General features: G+C 32.8%; 1 protein-coding gene across 1 annotated transcript; it reads left to right on the top strand.

Moving 5' to 3' along the window:
* The first annotated feature begins 8675 nt into the window (after positions 1–8675).
* Positions 8676–9461, top strand: LOC133181638 (uncharacterized). The gene has a single exon (XM_061316188.1). The coding sequence runs from the start codon at positions 8676–8678 to the stop codon at positions 9459–9461; it is 786 nt and encodes a 261-aa protein (XP_061172172.1).
* Positions 9462–19857: the final 10396 nt, after the last annotated feature.

Raw genomic sequence — 19857 nt, 5'->3', positions numbered from 1 at the left:
TTGAATGCTTATTTTAAATGTTTTACAATTTATAAACTTTATCTCTGTGATGTTACATGCCTTGAGGAGGGCGCTATGCGCGGCAGAGGCTACCTTTTAACAATTTTTAAGCACACATTTTGCATGTCTCTCTTTCTTTTTAAATGGCTCTACTGCTTAATTGAATGATTTTAATTTTCCCAGAAGCAGGGCTAAGGCTTGTTATAAGGTGAACATTTACTCAAATTACACTGATGGCCCAACGGTTAATCATTTAACACTATCTATTCTAAAACAATAAGTGGAAATCAATGGTTATAGTAGAGAAAAACCATGCAACAAGTAAATGTTGCATGTAGGTTTATTAATAGTACGCATTTGAATAAAGCACCAAACGAACATCTATTTGCAATGAAAAAATAGAATTGACATACCGGGTAATGCTTAGAACAACGAGGGAGTCATGATGCAAATGCATTTTGGCTAACATTCAAAGCAAAGACACGATGTTTGAGCAGGACAAAAACTATAAAAATATATAACTTAAGTAAACTGAATGCATACAAGGGAAAAGAATAGTGGATGTCAAACCCTAATTACATACTTGGTCAAATAAAGAATATTTTATAGACCTCAACTCAGCACGTGGCCGCACATCTACTTTTCATAACGGTACAACCAATAATATCCAACTGGGTACATGTATTTCAAGCTGATATATCATCTTCCTTGCATGGTAGTAAATATATAAGCATATAAAATTCTTCTTCATTAAATACCAAACAAACAACGCAATGATCTAATTGTGAACGGGAAGCAGTATCTTTTGTTGTGTGAAGTTATTGCCCTTATAATTTTAAATTAAATCGATTTTTTGCATAAATAAGCAATTCTGCTACATCCATTTTTAAAGTAAAAAGATCAAGAATAAACATTTTATAATTTCTTTTGGTATAACGATAAGAATTTTCTCTTTGTTATAGAATAAGTATTTTTCCCATCATTTTTCATTGTAAATAAACTATGAAACATCTATGTATAATGCATATATATAGTTTATTTCCCTAGCCCAAATGAGTCAGACAGACAAGGAATAAATAGAGAGAGAGACAGACAGACAGACAGACAGACAGAGTGGGGATAGAGAGACAGGGGAAGGAGTGGAGGGAGAGGAGGAGAGAGAGGGAGTGGAGAGGGAGAGGACTGGAGGGAGAGAATGGGAGGGGGTGAAAATCGGGAGCGAAAGGGGGGGGGGGGAAGAAAGGGATTGAAATCGTTCTAGTAGTGTCAAACATACAACTGAGTTGACTCTTTTTTTTTTCTTTTTTTTTTATAATTTTGATGTAAATTTCCGGTATAGGTGCTTCAAAATTTACTCTTATTTTGCCCCTTTTGATATAATACTTGTATATTTCGTCTACTCGTATAAAAGTATTTCAGTTGAATGTGTTGCAAGTTACCAATCAGTTCTCTAATGTTTTCCAGTATCTATACAGTTGCGCAATTCACAAGTCTACGAAAGTAAAGTAAGTTTTTCGAATTTTGATGATGAGAAATTATGGAGAGATAACAGTGCCACAATTTTTTAAATGTTTATTTTTCTAATTTATTGTTTTTCAAAATTTATTTTAAAAATTTATTTTTATTTTTTATTTTAACTCTGACTTTTAGTTTAAATTTTCCATTTTTATATCATTTTCTTAATGTCATTTTATTTAACGATATTTAACGATTAGCGGGTTCCAGTAAAAGTTCTACCAAGCCTCTTTCTTTACTCCTCACTACTGTGCAACAATATATTTGAGAAGTGGTGTAAATCAATTGTGGATACTTAAAAATTCCAAGGAACTTTTGGAAAATTTGAAATCACAAAACTTTACAAAATTTTGCCAAAATCAATAACATAAAACGTACGACTTTTCAACAATATATGGAACCATTCCCCACGATAAATTAAAGTCAGGCTTTTTGACATCATTGACAGATGCTTTTTCAATAAAAATAGAACTCGTAAATTGACTTACCTTGTCGGTAAAAACATTCTGATTTTACACAAGTACTCTGAAGTTAATATTAAAAAGAAGCTTGAGTTTCAGATTTAATATCTATGTGGTTTATGGAGACCAGGTCTTCCAACAATCTGTTGGATTTCCCATGGGTACCAATTGCGCCCCGTTATTAGCAGACTTATTTTTGTATCGAATATATTCAAAATCTCATACATGAGAAGAAAACACTTGTTGTGGCCTTCAACTCTCCCAATATCCCAGCGAGCTTAATTGAAATTAAAGATACCACAAAGTCTGACACATCTATTCCATACTTGGATATTTAACTAGAAAAAGAAGTTAATGGTAACCTAACAAAAAAGCTTCGTGATGAACGTGATGACTTTAACTTTTAAACTTGCCTCACTTATACACCCTTATATACCCCTATAACCTGCAGATGGGGTGTATATCTCTCAGTTGATTCGATACACAAGATCATGCTCTATGTATGAACAATTTCTAAAACGAGGTAAATTATTGATAAACAAGTTGATGAAACAAGAATATCAACAGTCTCGTTTACAGTCATCATTTCGTACATGTAAGTTCTCAGATCGATACAATGACCTAGTCAGCAAATACAATCTATCATTAAGTCATATGCTTAATGACGTTTTTCATACTAATTGTTAGGCCATTATTTACACACTGAATTGTCGATGGATTTTCCTGTTATTTCCCGGTCATGAAAAGGAGCACACGGTGGATGTGTCCAGTCGGAAGGGGATGCTCACTCCTCCATGGCACCTAATCCCATCTCTGATGTTTTAGAGGTCATTGTTTGGTCAAAATATGAAAGTAAGAAAACTGTCAAAATAAAATCTAGAGGAAAATATTAAATTGGAATATTTAAAGAAGAAGTGAGAATTAAAATAAGGAATAAAATAAATTTATTGATATAAATTTGGATAAAAAACAAGAAGTTAGAAAACAGCTAGAAATAAACCATTTAAAAAATTGTGGTTCTGGTACTCCTCTATACTTTCTCATTATCAAAATCTGATAAACGTCTAGTCTTTACATTTGTAGACTTGTGAATTGTCTTTTTTTCAGAGCTTGGGAATATAGATAGCAGAAAACACCTAGAGGGATGATAGGTTAACTTACAACACATGCAAGTTTAATGTCTTGTTTACTATAAGTAAACGAAATGTACAAGTATGATATCAAGCGGACAAAATTACAGTAAATTCTGAAGTTGTATGTTCGGAACTACATGCTAAAATGTCGGAATTACCTACTTACATATCTAGACTATGAACCTGATACGATTGCAAGTTCGGATTTACAATCTTATAAGTCTGGATATTTGAACACGATTATCCTCCATACTAAAGCACCCTTTTCTTGTGACACCTGCCTTTTACTTATTTTGTTCAGAAGAGGATCGAGCGTGGGAGGGGGAACTTTAAGTATATGAAATTGTACCCTACTAGGTTACTCAGATCCGTTGTTACCTTTTAAGTTTATGCATATGAAGGTATTCGTCTAGTCCTTCAGCTTACCCCCAACCCCCTAATTTCCTCTATGTTTTTGTTTCTTTTTGTTGTTTTGTTTTGTGTATTTGTGGTTGTGTTGTGTTTTGTCCTTTTTTGCAAACCTTTCCAGTAAAGAAGCTAAATATTATGCCCTTGGCCACGTTGGAAGTAGTATTCTATCCTAAGCGGGCACGGTAATGGAAATAATTTTTAATAATCGAACTCGGAAAAAATTCCCACCTGCCCTACCCCATTCAGAATCAACGTCCTCTTGGTGGCATTTACACAATTTAATAACAGGATACCGAATTCTTGGTCACGATGATTGTAATCGAAAAAGTTGATATAAAAATCTGAAATGCTGGAAAAGATTACGTAAAACATCTGACAAGTCGAAATGAACATTAAATTGTTGCAAAGATCTGCCGCCATATATTTTAGGAAAGCTTAATCCACACAAAACTTTCTAAGGTTTACAGTTCCTAAGCTGTAAATCACAATAGGCATAGGAAGAAGTTGATGATTACGAGGTCCCGTAGAACATCATTATTGAAGCGGATCTTTATATATTAAATAACGATTTCTTTTTTATGATAATTTAAAAAACCCTAAATATAATTCTAGAAATACCATTAAGCGTTACACAGTAAAAGGATAAATATAAACGTTACTTAGGAACAATAAATAGATATATCAAAATTTTCTTATAATATGTTTAAAATCATGAAATGACAGTTTAACTTACATGCAATTTATGTGAAAAATTAATATAGAAATACTGTGATTTTAAGAAAGCGAAATGATAAGTAAGATCATGGACAACCATGGCCTCAAAGAAGCAAAATCGTGTACTGATCGGCAACGTACATATATTTGGAATGATATGAGGCCTATTTTCATTATTCTGAAAAAAGAGAGAAGTTTGTAGCTGAAAAATTAATAAATAGATATTGATAAATCGTGTCAAAAAAGTTCAAAGACATGTACATTTCAAAACTTTATTGTTGGAGTATTCAACAGGGTCAATTTTCAATGTGTTAGGGTCATCAGCAATTAGAAAAAAATATCAAAGCTGTTGAAAAATTACCCTGGTATACGTTCAAACAGAAACGTTGAAAAACATTAAAAATGAACCCCAGATCAATACTTAACCCGGTTCAATATTCTACGTTACACTGCGACCATTTGTTGAATAGGACTGCGCAATCATACCAATATATTGCAATTCGTAGACAAACTGGAGTGTTCCCAGGAACACAGGTGTCGCCTGGTTTGTAGTTTCCTTAGAGATGTAAATAAATCTACGAGTGGTCAGCCTTTTTACTATTAGCATGATAGTTCATGCATTTGCCTGCAAAGAAAAAATGGCATCCATGGATAGTATAAAACTGCAAAATAATCTGACAATCAAAGAAAATATTGTTCCTTAACCCTCAAATGAATAATTAAATTGAAATTACTAGAAATTACTACTAGTATTTATCATTTATTAATATGTTTTTCCAATAATCCTCCATAAGAGATTTTAGTCTGTCTTTAGTGCAATTGTCAGTCTATATGATCCATTGTGGAATACCAATCCCGATGTTTTTTCATAGAATTTAAATATAAGTTTATATGGTAAGTGAATATGATGCAGTTTCAAAGTACTGTATCATGAGCTCAACGTGCTTCCAACAATCCTCCAAAAGAGATTTCAGTCTGTTTTTACTGCAATTGTCAATATACTTGATCATATGAAATACTAATCCCAAAGTATTTTCATATTATTTACACATACCCCTGGTAGTTTGTGTGGTAACTGAATATCATAGTTTCAACATACAGTGGCATGATCTCATAATCATGTATAAATGCTAATTATCAAAATCCTGCCTCTTGAAATTCAAAAGTCATAAGTTAATTAAATTTCCCCCGAAATTTTGTGCAAAGTAGGTCAAAGGTTAAGGTCAAATGGATTGTAATGCTGGTATTTTTCATAATATCTTATGACAAACAGTGCACATGCTAAATACCATAGACTTACCTCTTCCAAAATATCCTGTATATCGGCACTATGAACTATTTCTGAAAAGAAGGTCAATGGTCAAGGTCAAAGATCACGTGGTCAGTAACCATTAATTTACAAAAGCCATAGTGCCAAGCAATATATGTGTGCAAAATATCAAATCCATACCTCTTATAGTTCTCGAGATGTAGGGTGTGATAGACGGATAGACAGACAAATGCCGGGTAAAGTGATCCCCAAGTGCCGCTCTGCTCTGCAAGCGACACAAAAATGTCGTATTGTGATACTTTTTTAAAGACCGATTTACCGCCAAAATGCTTGGACTTTTGTTTTCTTAAAAAGTTTTGAAATTTACGATGTCAGAAACGTTTTCAATCGTGCCAAACAGTAAGGTTGCTGTTGTATCGTTGCATTTATTTGCAAAACTGTCAACAAGAACGTTTTTGTTACAACATATTTATAATAGTATTATACGTTCTGCTTATAAATGGATGTTAATAAAACAAGTAAAGACTGATCATTTTAACTGTTTTTAAAAATATTACAATACAAATTGCAATGCATTAAAAATATTGCAGTATAGCGCAATAATTCCCAACCGATACCTAACCCTATTGTTGAATAATCACAACACCCGCATTGACCGAACACGGCGTGTGTTTATCTGGTGATTATTTTGACAACTAATTTGATTGGCTATGTAGAGGACACCTTCTTGATAGGGAGGTCCGGGTTCGATTCTCGTTCGCGGTTCCGCGTCAAAAGTAAGACGTCAACATTGTTACATGTAGTATTTAAACTGTTCCTTCGCCAAGCGCCCTGCACTAGAAATCAGGGGTCCACACTGCACTTCACTAAACACAAAACACCAACAACAGTATATGCATTGTAGCGCATTGTAAGAGGACGCTAGGATTTATTTGTCACAGCAAACAGAGCAGTACTATCATAGTAAAATGTAAACCCAACTATGCTTCCCTCGCCGCCCAGGAAAAACCATAGATAAAATTCACAAATTTGTGTGTAAAAAACTATGGAAACCTGTAAGTCCGCAGCAATTGCGAGGTAAACAAAATGAATGGCGGACTCATTCTTACAAACCCATGTATAATTAATCAATTATGTAAATTTTAAAAAAGAAAAAAAAATTCAAAATGCTAAAATTAGACCTGCTCGGGCAGAACGTGCGCTAGAAACTGAACTCTAACACTATAAGAAAACTATTCAAACACGTCTTTTCCAAAATCTAATTTCATTGGCTGTTACCCAGTATACAAATGCTACTAATACATAAACGAGACTTCCGTTTCGGTACATACAATTTGTTTACATGTCGTTAGGACAACTATTTCTCGCTATACTATCGTAACGCGAGAAATTATAATTCTTTCGGTGATACCTTATAAAACGAGGTCCCGTGTCACGGTAGGCGTTGGCACGATAAAGAGCCCTTACTGCTCATTTCCATGGATTCTGAGTTTAGGTTTAAACTTGAAGCTCTTCACCGGTGTATGGTGAATCAATCAGCCAATCAATCATTTTTTGAAGAAATCGGTGGAATGCCTCTTTCTGAGGAGAAGGTGAATTGATGTATTTATACAATATAATCAAAAGACCCCTCCCCCCTCTCATTTACACTGAAACCCCTGACCCAGAGGCTATGGAATTCACAATTTTGAAAGTGACACCTTAAGTTTGCACAACTCGCATTATTTTCCTTGGTATTTATCCAGGAACAGAGAAGAATATTTTCAAGGAAATAATTCATTTTCACTCTATGAATTTAGATGTGAATTTATTAAATTAAAGCCTCCTCCTCCCCACACCGGAACCCTTGACCTGCAACCACAAATTTCACAATTTAGGAAGAGGCGTCTTTACTCATCACTACCACGCACCTAGTTTATATGAAAACACAGACCCCCAGAAATTCCAGAGGTGGGATCAGGTGTGTAGGAGGAGTAAGTATCCCCGGTAGACCGTTCCCACCCGGTTTGAGTTTTTATTTATTGATTAGGTAGACGGAATATTCTGTAGTCAAATTAAGTATAAAAACAAAGGCCTAACAATTAATATGAAATATGTCGGTCAAAATACGACCCCATCATAGATATATTTGCTATCAAGGTCATTATAACGACCAAACATGAAGCTAACAAAATTGTCAGAAAACTTGTGATATAGCTTTTATTCTGTTATTTTTGCAAATCGCATTTGGGATAATGAGCATGATAGCGCTTCTGTAGCATCGTTATCTTTATTTAAACCGTAATTATAAATCAGTTTGATATAGTTTTAAGAACACTCCAAATTAATTATTAAAAGTAACCCAAAAAGAAAGTTCTTCATTCACTAATAGCTGTACTGTACATAAGAAGGGATGGGCTTGACATACAATGCTGCGTTTTCTAATATAGAAATCGTAGTGATATCGACAATGTCCCTTTAATTCGATTTTTAAATGAAAAAAAGAACCTAGTGTATCATAACTGAGGATATATATAATGACATAGCACTTCCTCAAGAGATCTTTAAGTATGAACTGAACACCACCTTCTGCTGTGAAAAAAGAATAAAAAGACGTCTGAATCTTTTGAAGGACTTTCAAAGCAAGGAACCTAAGCGCAAGTGCGATCGTTCATAAAAAAATTCTCGAGTACAATGGATTTCAGGAACTTGACAGGTGTTTTGAGCCATTTCACCCAAAACATGGATCAAAACTCTGTGACAATAATGAAAGAGGAGAACAAAGTTAGTCATATCATTGATGAGGAGTTTGGAAAAGTCTATCTACCGAGTTTTATTTTTTCAATAATGATGCTTCTTTCAGGATGTTTAGGAAATACTGCTGTCATCTACGTTCATTACTCAAAATGTAAGAAAACAACTTACAGAGTTTTCATTTTAGCTCTTGCGGTGTTCGATTTGATCAACGTATTGATCACAATTCCGTCTGAACTCTACTCAATACAAAATTGGTTTCAGGCTACAAATGAAGTTCTATGCAAGATGGTCTGATTTTGCACGTATACCTTGAATTTTTCCTCTGCCTTTACTCTAATCAATATTGCAGGGGACCGATACTGTAGAATTTGCAGACCTCTACAAAAACAGATGTCTATAAAGAAAGCAAAAATAATTACCATTGTCGTGATAATCATGGCCTTGGTATTTGCATGTCCCGTATTATTTATCTACGGAATACAGTCGAATGTCATGCCAGTCGCTCCACGAACGATTGCTCTTGGTAATACTTGTAAAATAGTAGATATCAAAGACTCTTTGACTAGTTCTGCCTTAAGAAAGATCTTTATGATCATCGTGTGCATAGGTACTCCCTTAACTTTTTGCATTCTTATCATCATATACAGTCTCATTGCTGTAAATATTCGGAAAAGATTTGTTTACGTTTGCAAGACATCTGGGAAAAATGAGACCAATGTGGAACAAGGGGAACGTTCAGTCGAGAGCAAGGTTCAGATTAACTCACTAAAATCTGTAAGAAGATCATCGGCTTTGGAGATCAACGAATGTATTCCAGAAGAAACGACCGCTCCGATTGACGTGGCAAGCACTACTGCTCATGACAACAGTGATACTTCCAACAACTGTACCACAATCCAATCAAAGAATCGTTTTTCCTCACAAAACGAAAAGAATCAACGTGCACGTTCCCAGAGAGTTACTTTGATGCTCTTTTTAGTCACAGTAATTTTCATTTTGACTTCTTCAACATTTTATGCCGTAGTCATCATTCGCACTGTACAGCCTTACTATTACACCAACCTCTCCTTTGAAGGAAAAGCTATTTATCAATTCTTTGTGCGATTCTATTTTCTGAGCATGTCTGCAAACCCTGTGTTGTACAGCTGTCTAAGTGAACAATTCAGAACGGAATGTGGAAATGTTTTGAGAACATTATGGAAATTTCCCGTGAAATGTTGACTTAAAGACATTATATGATGCTAATGTACACAAAAATATAAGATTGCACGCACTATTTCGTTTAGAAATAAATCGATTCTTCATTTCAAAGATGTTGATTGATTACACATACATAATACTACAAAGAAAGAAACAAATTTGTTGCTTATCCCTGACCTTTAAGGTAGCTAAGGACACCTGACCCCAAAAAAAAACTCCCAATAGATTTTGCTGAAATTTTCACATGGTGCAAAGGAATGTGTAATGAACATTTAGTGGAAATATGAACATGGCATTGAGGGTAAATTACGGAACCAGGGGGTGATGAGTTACCTCCCCTTTCCAGTCACTCCAAAAATCATAATACAACATATAAATTACCCATAAAAAATTTATTATGCAATATGCATTCAATATTTAAAATTATTTTTAAACAATTTTGATATTGTAAACTTATTTTAACAATGGATTGTCTGAGCAGAGATAAATTAAGAGAATAGTGCTTATAAAACATTTTAAATTAACAAATTTGACTATTTTCATGCACACAAATTTGACACTTTTTAAATTCTAAAAAAAAATTCTGTCCAATAGAATTTTTAGTTTTTATCATTATATGAAAGATTTGTCCAATAACATTCTTCACTCAAAAAATCTTGGTCACATTGAGGGCTAATAAAGGTACCAAATGGTCCACAACTAACCCCCTCCCTCCCCTTTGTTTTCCCGTCATGAAAATAAGAATAATGATTGAAGTGCTATTAAAAAAAATTGTAAAGTAAATTAGAAAAAAAAAACAATTGAAGAAATAAATCAGAAGTACAAAACAATTACTAATAAATGATTAATGAAAATATTTATATGACGTTAGGAGAAATAATAGAGTAATGACATGATGAGTTACCTCCCCTTTCCCCTCACTATAAAACTCATAATTTATCCAATATTGAAATAATCCATAAAAAATTAATTGTTAGATATGTGCTTTATTTTTAAAGTAATACCTAAACAAAATTAAAATATGAATTTATATTTCAACAATAGATTACTTGAATGGAAATGTATGGTGTCCGGATAGGGCTATTTGCAAAAACTCAACAGCGCGTTCGGAAAAACACGCCGTCAAGCTAACACACAACACGCCATCGTGCTAACATATCAATGAACAACACGCCGTCACGCTATCACAAGTTCGCACAACACTCCGTCGCGCTAACACACAACACGCCGTCTTGCTATCACAAAGTTGTGTTAGCGAGTTGTGTGACAGCGCGACAGCGTGTTGTGTAAAGTTGCGTTAGCGCGACGGCGTGTTGTGTGACAGCGACGATGTGTTGTGTAAAGTTGTGTTAGCGCAACAGCGTGTTGTTCGAAAGCGTGTTAGCGCGACGGCGTGTTGTGTATAAGCGCGATAACGTGTTTTGTATAATTGTGTTAGCGCGATGGCTTGTTTTTCTGAACGCGCTGTTGAGCTTTTGCAAATGGCCCTATCCGGACACCATATAAGGGAGCTTGAAGTTTATTTTTCACAATTTCAATGATTTTGCAATATTACCCGAATCTGCATGCCATAGATTCCTGAATGATCAAGATACTGTTTGCTTAAATTGTTGTGGGTGTGTTGTATTTATTAAAATAAAAATGCCCGGTAACTACTATGTAAGATTATTGTGGCGAAGGGAAATTATCATTTTTGTTTTCTGCTTTCGCAAAAGCGTGGGTACATTAAATCTCATTCGTTTGTCTGTCACTCTATCTATAACAAAAACTAATTTGTTTATAACTTTTGAGTAAAAGATGGGGCTTTCATATTTCACATATGCAATACCTGTGACAAGACCTTTCGGAATGCACTATTAATTTTGCCCTTCAGGACCTTAAAGTTTGAGTTACTTTTCAATATCTCTAACCTTTGAAGATGGAGAGGAAGGGCCTTCATATTTAACATGTGCATTAATCTATGATACTTCCATTGTCCCTATGTTAACACTTTTAAAATATTTTTCAAATTACCTTCCAAAATTAAAATTGAAATTTCACTTATTAGACCACTTTTCAAATATAGCTGAGAAATTTTGGTCGGACTCAGCAAATTACATTTCACATATACAGGGGCTATTGACGGAATTGCCGCGGTAATCCGGACGCCAATAATCCGGACGCTTCACCTTCCGGACGATATTTTCTGGGAACCGATTTTTCCACGTTATTCTGTCTCATTAATCCGGAAATTCGCGTTCCGGATCCGGACGGTCAATTTCTACTACAAAGCGTAATATTTCATTGAAAAATGACTCGTTTATCCGAACGGTAATTTTTCGAGGAACGACTTTTCACACCTTTCTTGCAGTGGTGATAATTATTGTAAAAACATTGTCCGTGGAGTCAGTTTGAAGGCTGTTACCTGTGACCTCTAAACAATAGCGTCTATAATTAGCATGTGTTTACCTCAGATAAAACACACGTCTTTTTTATCATAAAGCCCGAAGAATTTAGCTTATACTGTGCATTGATTAAATATAAATCCGTTCAGAATAGAATAAATTGCTAACGATTTATAAATTTATGAGAATTTTGGAGAGTTGTAAATAATTTTTTTTTTACTGAATAATAAATCACGAGATTTCGTTGTGGTATTGAGTTGCGTAAGTTTATCAAAATACGATTTTCCAATTCTCAAAACGTACATTATTTGAAACTTTTTTTTTTCTTTTCATAAGACAATTTATTAGGATACATTATTCAAGAAAATATATTTCTATTTAATGCACTAAGAAATACGTAACTGGCGTTAGTTATAAATGCCGATCACGTTTTCTCTAGGTATGTAACTTAGAGTTTATAGAAAAAGTATTGATAATCCTGAATATGGCTTGTGTTTACGTTGAATATTTGCAATACGTACACTGATTACAGTGTTTAGTTACTTACTTCCCTATGTAGTGAATATACGCGGTTAGTCATTTGAACATTCTCAATGGTGATAATGAACAGTTATACTTAATATGAGCTTGAATAAATAAAAAAAATGTGCCGAAATAAAACAGTAGTAGTTCAAAATTTGGTCAGCCCATGTAACTACACGTCAAATAGAAGGCGAGTAAAGTTTCTTGTGTAAGAAAAGGAAGTCTCAACATAAAACAGCCTATCCATTTTTCATCGTGTAAATTACATGTTATTATTTTTTTTTTAAATATTAATTATTTCTTTTAAAACTATAGAAATAAAATCAATGAGTCAAGGTAAAATAAAGGTGTTTTCTTGCCTTCACATTTGATACCACTATGTTCATATGTACATGCTTTGAGAGGGTACATCTTTTAAGAAGTGATTCACTTATCCGGACGATTCATTTATCCGTTGGGGACGGAGGTGTCCGGATTAACGAGGCGCCACTGTACATTTAACATCCACATTTTTTAAACAAATTTCTGGAATGCACAAAAAAGAATTTTTATTCATTTTCACCTTTTTGTACAGGTCATTTTGTCGTCATATATACGCTGGTATTTTCGCACGCCGTTCAAACTGCTATGACCGATCCTCCTTAACTGGCCTGAAAATAAATAATCTGTTCTTGACTGGCATGAAAATAGATAAACTGACTAGAAATCTCTCTTTCTCTCTCGAGCGAAAACCCAAATAGGGTTCATTTCGGAAGACAAGAATATCATATTTTCAGGAGGGATAATTTTGTTGGCATTTTTATAAGCTTGTATTTACTCTTATCAACTCAATAACGTTATCTTATTTGTCAGTAGCCTGCCACTGCTTAATTATTGATCGCACTCAGAACCTGGTCTTGTGAACCGAATCACATTATAAAACTAGAACCAAAAAAAAGTTATACCTTGAATACTTTATTTCAAGGAAAGAGGTTGTATGGTGGAAAAGCGGAAAGACTTGACTTATAATAGCTCTGGTATATCTTCTAAAATCGAAACCGTCGGATAAAATTTATATTTCCCTGTGATAGCAGACTTTACAATTAACACTGTGGGGAGGAGAGTCAGGAAAAAGACATAGTATATCAACATGTAGATAACAGCTATCTTTGTTTTCATGTTTGTTTTTTTTTTTTTCATAAGATTTCAGGATGTTTAGATTTTTACAATAACATAGAACTGGCTGTGTAATAAATGAGGCTACAAAATGACATAACATTTCCTCAAAAGATCCGGCTCAAATAAGAATTTAACTGAACACCACTTTCTTCAGACATAAACTTCGAGGAAATAAAAACATGTCTAACAGTTTAGATCTTTGGTGTGTTAAAATCTGACTTTAAAACATAAAACAAGGAATTTTAGTGCGAGTAACATAAACATTACCACATGCAAATTAATTGATTTAGGGACATGACAAGCCTTTTGAACCGTTTCGCCTAATGCATGGAAATAGCCTCTGCGACCAATGGCGTAGCTACCATGTATGCTTGTATGCCTATAAGTAACCACTTTATTTAAAAATATTAATAAAAAAGAAAAAAAAAACAATAATAAAAATAATAAATGAATAAATACTAGTACAGAATTCTTTGATAAAAGAATGTATTTCAATTATTTCTTTCATTATTCAAAGACAACTTTTTTGTGATATCTTCACACTGCAATATAATATTCTGACATTAAATCTAAAATTAAAAAAAATACCGTCAATTTCTGCGGGTTTTCAGGTTTTTTTTTTTTAAATTTATTAACCGGGAGGGGGATGGGTGGGTAATGCAACTCCAGTCTCTATAAAATCAGAAAGCATCCACATTATTTTTGCCTATCTATGCCTTTGACGTCAACACTAGAAAAGGAAAACAAAAATAGAATTATTAATATTGAGCAGTTTGGAAAATCTATCTACCGAGTTTTACTTTTTCAATTATGATGCTTTTTTCAGAATGTTTTGAAAAAGCTATCGTCCTGTACGTTTACTTTTTTAAGTGGAAGAAATCAACCTACAGAGTTTTCATCTTAGCTCTGTCGGTGTTGGATGTGATCAACGGGTTGATCACAATTTCACCTGAACTCTACTTTATACAAAATTAGTTTCAGGCAATTCCATTACTTACGTTATCCTTATACTGCAAACATACTTATTTTAGCGGTAATCATATTTTCGAGCCTTTTGTGCTCCTTCTAGTCCGCGAATTCAAATACATTCTAATATATGATTTAAACAAATAGAGAATTTTAGCTCCGAGTGCCCTAATTCATGGTTACCCTAATTAGTTAATCGTGAGGTTTACGATAAATTATGAGTGCGCTGCTTTATGTAAGTTTGCAGTATACGGTCTCATTGCTACGTGCATATCAGAAAAGAATTGTTTTCGCGCCTTGAACGCTTCTATGAAAAAGCAAACTGAGAGGAAAAAAAACAGTAGATAAACCCTCAGACGAGAGGAAATTTCAGAGCGACTCCCTAAAATCTATACGAAGCCTTTCACTCTTTAATCTCAATGAATGTCCTGAAAATAAAACGAACACTCTCATGGAAGTGAGGAGCACGACCGCTCATGACAACAGTGATACGTTCGAAAATTGTTTCAGGGTTAACTCAAGTAAATTTTTTCCTTAAAGAATTAAAGTGCGTTCCCAGAAGGTTACGTTAATTGATGCTTTTCTACGTCTTAATGATCATCATTTTGTATTCTTAAAATTATATGCAGTAGCAATAATTCGCATTGTGCAGTCATATTATTACACCAATCTCTCCTATGAAGAAAAAAAATATTTCATGGAGAACCCTGTACATGTTCACTGAAATCGATGGAGCATGTATTTTGGTCCTAAATGACTCAAATTTCTTTTTTTAGTATATTATTTTCCTTTATTCATAAAAAACCTGACATTACATCAGCATTGAATTAAAATACATTTGAATGTTGCTTATATATCGGTCTATTGGTACGAGAGACAACCTCACATTAAAATTCATTTCTTGTACTTTGATTTTTTAGGGAAGGGATCGGGTTTTTAAAAAGTTCTCTGAAGCTTGTATGAATTTAGACCATAAAATATCATAAAAGTCAAGAAGAGGAATCCAAAACATAATACCACGGGTGTTTAGTTATTCAAGATTTTCACAAAAGTAAATCTAAAGTTTTCACAACGGTAGATCAAATTTTCAAAGGTTTTACTAAAATTAATCAAATTTCAAAAATTTTCATTAAAGTTAATAAAAGTTTCAAAATTTTTACTATAGTAAATTTAATCAAAGTTCCAAAGTTTTCACTGTAGTAAATCAAAGTTTCAAAATTTTTACTATAGTAAATCAAAGTTTCAAAGTTTTTTCTTTGATACTATAGTTAACTATAGTAAACTTTAATTAACTACAGTTTACTTTAGTATTTTTTGTTAGGGTGTGCAAAAGAGGTGGAACCTCAATGATTTTTTTGTATCCAAATCAAGGAAGCTATTTGGGGTGAATTAAAAGAAAATGACCAAACGCATATTTATCAACCCACACTAAAAATACAGGCAATGAAAATAGATTTCTATGTCTCAGCATATGTCTTTAGATAGTTTAGATAGTGTCTAAAAACCTGCCAAATATCTCGTTGATATCTCAGTTAACAAAAAAGTTATTCCCAAAAATGATCCCAAAATTGTCAGGAGTGCAACACCTTTCTGTGACATTTTGAAATTTCAATATTTTTAAGAGATCTGTGAAATAAATAATATTGCTTTATGTTGAAAATAAAGACTTTCCTGATAATATTCAAAGTATTGAGTTTTAAATGTGGACTGTAGTAACTTTTGTTTAATCAAGTTGTGGTCATGGCTGATGTTTAAAAAATGTTATACCATGTCAGGAGTGCAACAGAAAAAATGTAGTTTTGCCAAAAAAAACATCAATTGTAAAATTCTGAAAGAAAATTGAGACAAAAAAGAATTTTCAAAGTGTAAAACAATTACTGATATACATTTTAAAACTTATAAATGTTATAAAAATCACAAGTAGCATTAATGAGAGTCAAGTATATGTGCATACCCAATAATGTCAGGAGTGCAACATTTGATGTTTTGCTCCCAAGCATGAAAAAACTTTATCATTATATGATTTTCTGATTTTTATTTTGGAAAATAAAGACACAAAGAACATTTTTACCAAATAGATTTATCAATTAAAGGGTCTGTCTGTGCTTCAGATCTATATTTCTATGGTCAGGAGTGCAACACATTTTTTTAAAGATTCAATTTGTGTGACAAAAACACTTCTATTCATGCTTAAAACATTGCTGTGACGTCATGCCTTTGTTCTTGCAGTCTAAAAATTTACCTGTAGCCGTCCGATAATAATAATTAGCATTTCAATAATATATTATCGGACGGCAGTGATAACAAAATCGGACAGTAGTTAAAAAACAACAACTAGAGTGAAATCAAGGTTTAATTTGTCCAGAAACCAAAAAAAAAGTTAGGGAGAAAAAATTCAGAGAAAGCGAACGCGAGGAAATTAAGTTGTTAAAAAATGGCAAATCCAAGAAGAAACTGGAGTTTTAACCTTCTTCAAAAGTAACACTTTCCATTCGTTTTTTTTTTTTTTTTTTTTTTTTTTTTGCAAAGCGTTTTCGATACAGCACTGTGAATAAGCCAATTTAAATCCATTTCTGATAGAGAACCAGTCTGCGAATCTCTTCACTTAACGAGGTTTGTTCGCCAATGACCACAATTTTAAAACCCAAGATTTTCATTATATCATCCAATCAAAATTTTAGATAAAAATCCGCATTTTTACTCAAAATACATTTTGAAGATATCATCCAACACTGTATCTGTATCAATGTCAAACGCACTTAATTAAAAAAAAAATTCTGAATCATAAAAAAATCCTTCATCACCTGACCACTGTCCATAGTTCCTGCTAAGCCAAACGACTGCCATTGAATGAATGAAACAAAGAGTTAACTCACTGATTTTACTGTCTAAAGAAAAAAAAACTTTCTCTTTTCTTTTGTCTACTTATTAGATGGTTTCAGGTAGAAAACTATTGATGCCTGAACTCCTATTGTGTAATTATCGGACTCCTCCAGGTAACTTTTGGACATTTAAATAGCAATGTTTTAAGTAAGATATATGCCTCATACAATTCTATATGTAAAATTATCAGACTGTTTTCGGCCCTAACGGGCCTCAAACAGTCTGATAATTTTACATATAGAACAGTATTCGGCATATATCCATTACTTAGAAGTATTCATTAATTAATAATGATCTTTTTGTATAATTTAATATTATATATATATATAAATTATTGACAGTTTTGCTATTAAAATCCTTCCTTTCTCAATTTTATCAATTCAGATGTGTTTTTATCTTTTTTGTGATTTTTTAATGAACGTTGAAAATAAACACACTAAAAAATTGTCATAAAATTCAAGTAATTCCTCCTCAACTTCACTGAAACAACAGAACAAGTTCTTATGTAATTTTCACTTCACAATTCTACTTTAAAGGCCCCTATGCTTTTGGTCAGGAATGCAACAAATATGTTAGAATTATAAATCATCCAATAAGAATAAAAATAAAGAAAAAATGATGAGTAGAATTTTTCTGGTGGGTTACTGTGTTTGTCCTCTAAAGGAAAATATGCTATAAAATATATTTTATCTTCTAAATATTCATTTAAGCTAGTTTTTTGGCAGAAATAAGGAATAATTCCAGATAAAATGTGAATTTTAAATACTTTCATCTGTTTAAATCATGAAGTATTGCACAATTTCATTACCACTTGATGTCCAACACTTTATGAATTTTTTGTGTTCTATGGTTTTAATTTTAAATTTTACTGCAGTCAGGAGTGCAACAAAACTGCTTTATAATTACAAATGCTTTTTAACTATCTTTACTAAATAATAAGTTGAAAAAAAATGTTTGATACTATTTGATGTTCAAAACACTATGTCTATCAACAAATTACAGAAATTTTACAGTCAATTCAGGGAATAGTTTTCATCATTTCACATATATTTTTAAATATAATTTATATACATTATACTTTGCAAATAATCATGTGTTAAGGTCTTCAAATATGAAAAACCTGTCGTAAACGATGAAAAATATCAAAACGACAAATTGATTTACAAAGTAAGAATGGGTTATTGTGTGTTATACTTTTTAAAACAATGTTAAATAAAATATATATCAGATGTCAGGAGTCCAGCACAATAATGTAACATAGGGTCCCTTCAAAATATAGTATTTTTTTTAAGAGAACTCGTATATAAAAATTCATTTCTGGCTTAGATTTAAAGAACTCACTTGAACGGACAAAAAAGTGAATTTTGGGGAATTTTATTGCTTCATATTTTTTTTTTCATATTAAAACTTTTCAAACCAGAATTGAAAAAAATAATGTAAAATAACAATCAAAAAGCCAATTTTTGGTCACATATACAAGAGAAGATACTCAATCAAGGTCTAGATTTAATCATTTACTAAAATTTCTTGTGATTATGTATTTTAGAAAGTCTTTTAAGGTGTAATGATATTTTCTTTTTTCAAAAGAAATTTTACTAATAAAAATTCTGAAACTTTTTAATCCAATTGTCTATTCTATTGCCACTTCAGGATTTTAGACTAGAATGCATATGCAATAAGATGATATAAATGAAATATATGTTATACGTAGTTGAATTTTTCCAAAAAAATTCAGTTTGGTGGTCATTTGTTTTTTAATACACCCTTTGGTAATATTTCTTGCATATCTTCTGAAACAGAACTTACAGTGCAGGAAACTAATTTTGTTACAGCATCGATGCTGATTTGAATGCTTCCTTTGCTTGCTGATTTGAATGCTTCCTTTGCTTGCTGATTTAATGCTAGTAATCCTTATCCTGATGCTGTTTTATAATTAGGTCAATGCTACCGGAAGTAGCATCATGCTACCGGAAGTAGATAATGAATTTCAGCATTGCCGTTTAAAGCAAAAAAAGTGCCTTTTACAATTATTTGATCATAATACCTCACTATGTATCAATAATGTGAATACTTTAACCAAATTTTTTTCTTTCTTTTTTAATTTTTTACTAAATTAAAACTCATTGATTTTCTGATGCTAGTAGGATAATGCTGATTTTATGTAGGTCAATGCTGGTTTTATCCTTTGCTTGCTGATGCTGATCCTGGTAATGCTGTTTTTTAAATGCTGATGCTGATGCTAGCTCGATCCTGATGCTACTAATGCTTATGCTGATGCTGGTTTATGTAACAAAATTAGTTCCCTGCACTGTAACAGCTAAAAAAATTTGTTAACACGCACCCACAATTCCCCATCGTGTAACTAGTGTCATACCTTATAGATATACGATCTTGGAAAAAGTATCTCAATTAGAAAGTATGGTCCTCGGAGGAAGGTGGGGTGTCATAGTCCTCGAATGGTCGGTGATGCATGACACCCACCCACCCACACACCCACACCCACA

This window comes from Saccostrea echinata, unplaced genomic scaffold (genome assembly GCF_033153115.1).
Source record: "Saccostrea echinata isolate AGI-Se365-2 ecotype Australia unplaced genomic scaffold, CSIRO_AGI_Sech_v1 ptg000001l, whole genome shotgun sequence".
NCBI lineage: Eukaryota > Metazoa > Mollusca > Bivalvia > Ostreida > Ostreidae > Saccostrea > Saccostrea echinata.
Note: the sequence above shows the minus strand (reverse complement) of the source record. Positions and strands in the feature narration are given on the sequence as shown.